Genomic DNA, 6951 nt, shown 5'->3' on the forward strand with positions numbered 1-6951 from the left:
TCACATTATCTCAGTCTTGATCACGGACGAGTCTATTGCTTCGTTGCGCAAGTCGACAGCGGATCCATTTCTCCAGGACTGCTCAGCAGCTGCAGCGACCTGAATCGTCCAGAGAAACTGCTCTTTGGTGATCACGGGGGGTTCCTTGCCTGCAGGGACAGGAACAAAGCGCTGGATGAAACTCCTGTTACCACCTGCTCTGCCTTTCAGCACATTGCTGCCCACCACAGCGTTCCTCTTCAGCTCCCAGCGCTGGGGCCTCAGATTTTAAAAAGAAAGTTTCAGCCCCCTCTCCTTCCTGTCCTCTGACTAAAACCCTGTGTTTTTCTCGATGCAGCCAGCAGAACAGAAATGTTTTTATTCCTTCTGGGCAGCCAGGACTCTAGATGAGGCTCTCCTTGCCGTGACAAATGGCTGCTTTCTTCACAAATGAAAGTAAGGTCCAACGTAATTTCCTCTCCCGATTTTAATCTCTTCTCAGAACACAGTTTCAGATCAACACTCCATCCCTCACCCGTCTCATTGACTTGAAAGTGAGAAAAGAAGCACATCCCCCAACAAAGCTGTGACATTCACCTTCATTTACTGAAACAAGGTCAGTTGGTTGGGCTTTCACTGAGCTGTCGGCTCCTTTGGAGGCTGATTGCTCCGGGCGTGTTTTTACCGAGCTGCGCGCACTGTCGTGCTCAACACACATCTGGTGCTGAGAACCCCGGTGCTGAGAACCCCGGTGCTGGTCAGGGCAGCAGCTCAGCCCATGAAACCCCATGTTTGCTTACAGGGAGCTCGCTCATCACCTGCACAACACTTGCTTAAACTTAACCACCACAAGTCTCACTGCTAGTTTTCACACCTACTCGTTTCCTTCTGGGATTTCAGACACAAACACCAGATTGCAGTTGCTATTGAACAGCTTCCATGGGCAGTGTTTGCTGAAGGCAGATCCAGAGCAGCACCAGCCATTAACACAAACCTCCTCCTACCTTTCAGGGTTCTCAGAAAGTGCCGGAAGAGCTCCCTGTGTGCATCTCTGTAGCGATCAGTTTGGGTCTGTGAACATATGGATACCGAAGTCCCGTGCTCCGTAATCCCCAGGGGATTCTGATTATCTACCCGCAACGTTCCTTGAGAACCATGAACCTGCAGGGAGGCAGCAAACAGCAGACAATAACATCTTTAAGTTAGCATGCTTTCTTAAGCATCTTAAACACCTGGTTAGTCTATAGAAGCCCTGGTTTGTATAACCAAACAAAAAAGTAGCTTCTAAAATGAGGAGTTACAACAGACATACTCCCTTGGATGGATCAGACACGACAGAAAACACCAGGTACGTGCTGTAATACAGTGGCTTCCACTTATGTGATCCCTCTGCTATTTTTTTTCCACCTGAGCAAAGCTCCTTCTTTAAGTATTTAACAGATATTATTCCCCAAACTCAGCCCATGCATCTTGACTTTAGGAATTTACAGACAAATTGCCTCTGAGTTTACACTTTTCTTCCCCTTTAATACCCTTAACTCTCAGCTTGTTATACACCTAAAAAGATCCTGAAAGACAACAAATGAACTGCGAGAATACTTCAGCCTCAGGAGAGCTGACACCACATAGAATCATAGACTGGTTTGGATTGGAAGGGACCTTAAAGCTCATCCAGTCCCACCCCCCCTGCCATCAGCAGGGACACCTTCCACTAGACCAGGTTGCTCAAAGCCTCATCCAGTCTGGCCTTCAACACTTCCAGGGAGGGGGCATCTACAACTTCCTTGGGCAACCTGTTCCAGTGTCTCACCACCCTCACAGTGAAGAACTTCTTCCTAATATCTCATCTAAACCTCCCCTCTTTCAGTTTAAACCCATTTCCCCTTGTTTTGTCATTAACTGCCCTTATGAAAAGTCCTTCCCCAGCTTTCTTGTAGCCCCTGCAGGTACTGGGAGGCCGCTAGAAGGTCTCCCCGGAGCCTTCTCTTCTCCAGGCTGAACAGCCCCAACTCTTTCACATCTAGTATGACTGCATGCGGTTTATAACCCCAATAGAATACATGTAAACAGAGGTAAAATTTGGGTAACAAAAGAGAAAGTGGATTGTGGATGAAAGGAACACAAGTGATCCACTGCTGCCGAGGTGCAGGGGCGTTTGGGGAAGCGTGCCTGCAGCACACACACTGCCCCAGGGGAACACGGACAGGGGAAAACTTGTGCTGTAGCCTGCGGTGTCACGACAGGCTCGGCTTGAAAAGGAAGAACGCACCTCTAGTCTCTGATCACAGCTTTTAGTGCAGTGCTGACTGACGTCCAAAGTAACAATTGCTCCGCTAGGGAATTTCATGCTGACCGCTACAGTGTCTGCATCCTTCAAGCAGGCCATATCTGAGTGACAGAAAAGGCACTCACTCACTCACAGCAGGAACCGGCACGTGCTACGGCTACAGAGCACTCTTCTTCCCTTTAAGAGGTGACACTGGCCCTACCACACCTTCACACGGGCAGCAGCGGCGGCAGCAAAGTGCTTTCTGCAACACACACCAGCTGGTTTACCTTTATCCCCACTTCTGAGGGAGAACAAGCAGCTCTGCAGGAACACACAGCCCCTGGGCCTGAACTCCACCTTCCCAGCCCGTGGCTCTCCCTAAAGAGGACTTCCACTTCTTCTTCCAAACACATTTACCTTTGCAGCTTATTACAACCAAGATCAGGCAACTTCCAGCATGTAGCTAGAAAGAGGCAGATGGTACAAAATCCTCCCCGGGGCATTTTGTTTGTTGCATTTCAATGCTTTACCATGGATTAGAACATTGCACGCTACACCTTCTAACAACAGCCAGTCAAGGTTGGCAGCAGCTGCAATTACCTTAATTAAAACTTTGCATTTCCATTTTTTTAAAAAAAATGGCAGCTTCCAGTTTTATGGTTAGTTTAAATGAGTCTGGTAACCCAGAGCGTGCCCGTCAGCTTGACACAATCCAGAGTAAATTTGCATCTTTCAACTGTGCTGAGATCAAGGAAAGCACCAGAGAAATCAGAGAAAGCAAAAAACTGCAGAAGACTGCGCTGATGTTCTTGTAAGCACAAAGCTTTGCTGGTTGTTTTCTGCACTCTGGTTTTCAAACAGCAAACTCGATATCCCTCAATAGCTGTACAGAGTTCAGTGATGCCTCTACAGCAACCACTTCACATCAGGGGGAATTAACAAAATTCAGAAATCACCACTAAATATCCTGTCTACAGCAGCTTCTTGAGAAACCTGCCTTTATTTCAGTACACTATTTTTTCAGCTGTTTATGAAGGAACAATTATGTCATGGCTACCGTGCTCTCGTACAAAAAAATCAATTTTAACACTGATGTCCAGAGGTACACAACAAACTACCCAAAGATTTATTCTTACCTGAACAGAAGGCATGCCCCAGGGAAAATATTGTATCTGGCGCACTCTCTCCCAACAACAAACTGACAATATCTATATCATGCACGGCAGCATTATAAAAAATTCCACCTGGAAGAAGCAAAACTGGGCATTAAGGTCTCCACATTTAAAATCCACAGTCAATGTACATTTCTGCACTGCACTGAGACCTGATATAGAAAGCCCCCGACATCAAAGAAACTGATACTGACAGCAAACAGAAAAATGCAACAAATATAAAGAAAAAGCTCCTCCAAAGCTCCTCCCCCTCTACTCTGCCCTGGTGAGGCCACACCTGGAATACTGTGTCCAGTTCTGGGCCCCACAGTTCAAGAAGGACAGGGAACTGCTGGAGAGAGTCCAGCACAGAGCCACCAAGATGAGAAGGGAGTGGAGCATCTCCCTGCTGAGGAAAGGCTGAGGGAGCTGGGGCTCTTTAGCTTGGAGAACACGAGACTGAGGGGAGACCTCATTAATGTTTATAAATATGTTAAGGGTGAGTGTCAGGAGGATGGAGCCAGGCTCTTCTCAGTGATGCCCAATGGTAGGACAAGGGGCAATGGGTGTGAGCTGGAACACAGGAGGTTCTGCTTCAACTTGAGAAGAAACTTCTTTACAGTGAGGGTGACAGAGCCCTGGGACAGGCTGCCCAGGGAGGTTGTGGAGTCTCCTTCTCTGGAGACATTCAAGACCCGCCTGGACGCCTTCCTGTGTGATCTCATTGAGGTTCCTGCTCTGGCAGGGGGTTGGACTGGATGATCTTTTGAGGTCCCTTCCAATCCCCAACATCCTGTGATTCCGTGAAAGAAAACCCATGCACCTTAAGGCCACACAAACACAGCTCTGGACTTTCCAGCAGAACACGGGGAAAGAGACATTTCCAGTCCTTTGAGAAGGAACTTTTCAGAAGGCAGCTGCTCTGTACCTGATGTTTTGAGGAAGCTCAGAGACGCTGCAGGATAGATGCTGCTGATGGCCGATATCCGGTGGATCCTCCCCAGCGCCCGGCTGTCGCGGACTTTCTTGTACAGGAATTGCAGCGCTGGGTCAAAGCGCCTTCAAAGAGAAACAAGGAATGTGGTACATCCTAAACATCCTAAAACCACAGACCAAGAAACTGTCTCCGAGGATGGCACAGCACCATCAGAATATTTCCTTCTCTGAAGCTCCAAGTAGCTGCAGTGTTTGACAAACCTCGAAAGCACTGCGGAGACGCAGCCCCTGACTGCTTTTGGTCATTCTAAAAAAAATTAAATTGAGCTTTCACATCTTGAAAGCTTCATCATTTGAGTTCCACTAGCAGCCATTCGAGTGAACATCTGTTTTAATCTCATGACAGCTAGATTTTTATCTCCATTAAGCATAAAGAATTAATCCAATCCAACTGCCTCCCAGACCAATAACATTAACAAGCAGCAGTGAAACTAAGTTTACCTGAGAACAAATTCAGGAAACCCTGGGGAATCAATGCTACTTTCAGACACGTGTTTCTTATAAAGTATAAATCAGAAGTAAAATAAAATATAAATCAGAAGTCTTACTTGTAGAATCCACACACCAGTGGCCTTCCACACCTCTCAGCTTCATCGAAACAAGCTTCTGCCATCTGCCTGTCCAAACTGGGCAGCCTCTCACAAAACACACCTTTTCCTGTGCAAAATGGCACAGAACACAGGGTTAAAGGCAGGACAAGCTAAACAACAGCACATTACATACTAGAAAACAGGGTTCATGAAACTGAAGCGTGGCTTTTTATTTGTTGGTGCTATTAACTCTGTTTTGGCCTCCAGCTGTGGCTTTACCAGCTGGTTCCGGACCCCAAGGAGCCTGACTGTTCTGACAGACTGTTTTCCTCTGAGTCCTCGTGGTATTTCTAGGGCTAGACACTCTGCGTAGCCACACTGGGACCAGCAAACTCCATTGGTGTTAGGGCATTAACATCAGGGGCATTAGTGGACTAATTTCTCTCTAATTATGCAATTAGATTGTCTGCACAACTCAAGGGACGCTGCTGAAATGGGAAAGCACCCACATGTGAAGCGCTTAGCAAGCGTACAAGGTCTGCTTCAACGTGTGCTCCTGACTACAGACAAGAGCTGCATTTGCAGCCATTCCTCTTACCCGCTCGTAAAGCCTCTATTACGATCTCAGAGGCTTCTTCAGGTGGTGAACAAATAATGGCTCCAGAGACTCTGCAGAAGTCAAAAAAAAAGATCTTCAATGAAGACAAAGTTTGACCAGAATGTACAATGCTCAAAATCTCCTTTCAGTTACAGTTATTTTTATGACAGCTGCCTTAAACTTTGAGGAGCAGTTAAAAAAAAGGACATAAAACCCCACTGCTCTGGAAGAGCAAGTTCTGTTATAAAAGAAACTCGGTACCTGCTTGCAAGGATGAAATATGGGATGACCTATATCGATTAAAATTGTAAGTGGCACAAGGGAACTGCTTTACTTTTCTGCATCTGAAAGGAGAAAGCCATTTAAAGGTGTTCTCTGAAAACGAGTTAAATCCTGCTAGTTAACACACACAGTGAAACTGGAAGTATTCATGTGGCAGAGCTGCTGAACGAGGGATGGGCATAGCTCAGCTTCTTACCACCCTTTAGTTTTCAATACCCAATCCATCTTCCTTAAAAGCTCTGCCTTTCATTTTTGCAATATTTTAAATGCCAATCTGAGAACTGACTGTACCCACATCACTAGAATTGACTTGTTTGGTTCAAGTGTAAAGCAAACCACCACAATCTTTCCTATTCACAGCAATCCTTGCTTATCTCAAACAGTTTCCAACGGGGCACCAAAATCAGACAGCTGCTCTGAGGCAGAAAAACTGGTCTGGAGCAGGAAAACATGTTGTTTATTGCTCTATGAGGATGATGGAAGATGAGGACTTTTTATACTTCTTAATGAAACTGCCTGCAATGAAACTCCTCTGAGTTTCTATCAGCTCTGGGCACGTGAGTCAAGTTAAGCTTCTCAGGGCCTCTGAAGCATCTGTGTGTAGATGACACACGACATAAGGCTCATAACGGCCCCTTGGTTTCGCTCTGTTCCCACACACGAGGCTGGACAAGCAAGGTCTGGGTCTGCTGTGGTGCAGCAGCATCTTCCAGAGGAGACGCTGGCCCCAAGCCTCGCGGCAGGGAAGGAGCACGCCCAGGAGTTATCGGCGGACGGTACCGCTGGTCGTTGAGCGCGACATCGGCGTCCCGCTGCCGCAGCACCCTGGTGCCAGCCAGGAACTCGGCGTCGAAGGCGCGTTCCACCTCCTCTAGCTGATCCTCCACCACGTACAGCAAGCAGCAGCCAGTTTCCTCCATCAGGCTTTGAAACAAGGTGCTGGTAATGAGCCCCAGGCCGAAGAGGGCGAGGCCAACACCGTGCCGTCCGGTAGGCACCGGGCTGTCCCTCTAGCTGATCCTCCACCACGTACAGCAAGCAGCAGCCAGTTTCCTCCATCAGGCTTTGAAACAAGGTGCTGGTAATGAGCCCCAGGCCGAAGAGGGCGAGGCCAACACCGTGCCGTCCGGTAGGCACCGGGCTGTC

At 47.6% G+C, this 6951-nt stretch overlaps 1 protein-coding gene across 1 annotated transcript; it reads right to left on the bottom strand.

Annotated features, from left to right (window-relative positions):
• LOC114818466 (myo-inositol 2-dehydrogenase-like) lies at window positions 1-6815 on the bottom strand (the record flags this gene model as incomplete). The annotated part of the gene is made up of 8 exons (XM_029084401.1): window positions 1-149; window positions 984-1140; window positions 2249-2367; window positions 3385-3492; window positions 4328-4458; window positions 4944-5052; window positions 5524-5594; window positions 6586-6815. Coding segments are annotated over 8 exons (1074 nt in total), but the record flags the coding sequence as incomplete, so codon positions are not given.
• Window positions 6816-6951: the final 136 nt, after the last annotated feature.

This window comes from Antrostomus carolinensis, unplaced genomic scaffold (assembly GCF_000700745.2).
Source record: "Antrostomus carolinensis isolate BGI_N321 unplaced genomic scaffold, ASM70074v2 scaffold30663, whole genome shotgun sequence".
In the NCBI taxonomy this organism is placed as follows: Eukaryota; Metazoa; Chordata; class Aves; order Caprimulgiformes; family Caprimulgidae; genus Antrostomus; species Antrostomus carolinensis.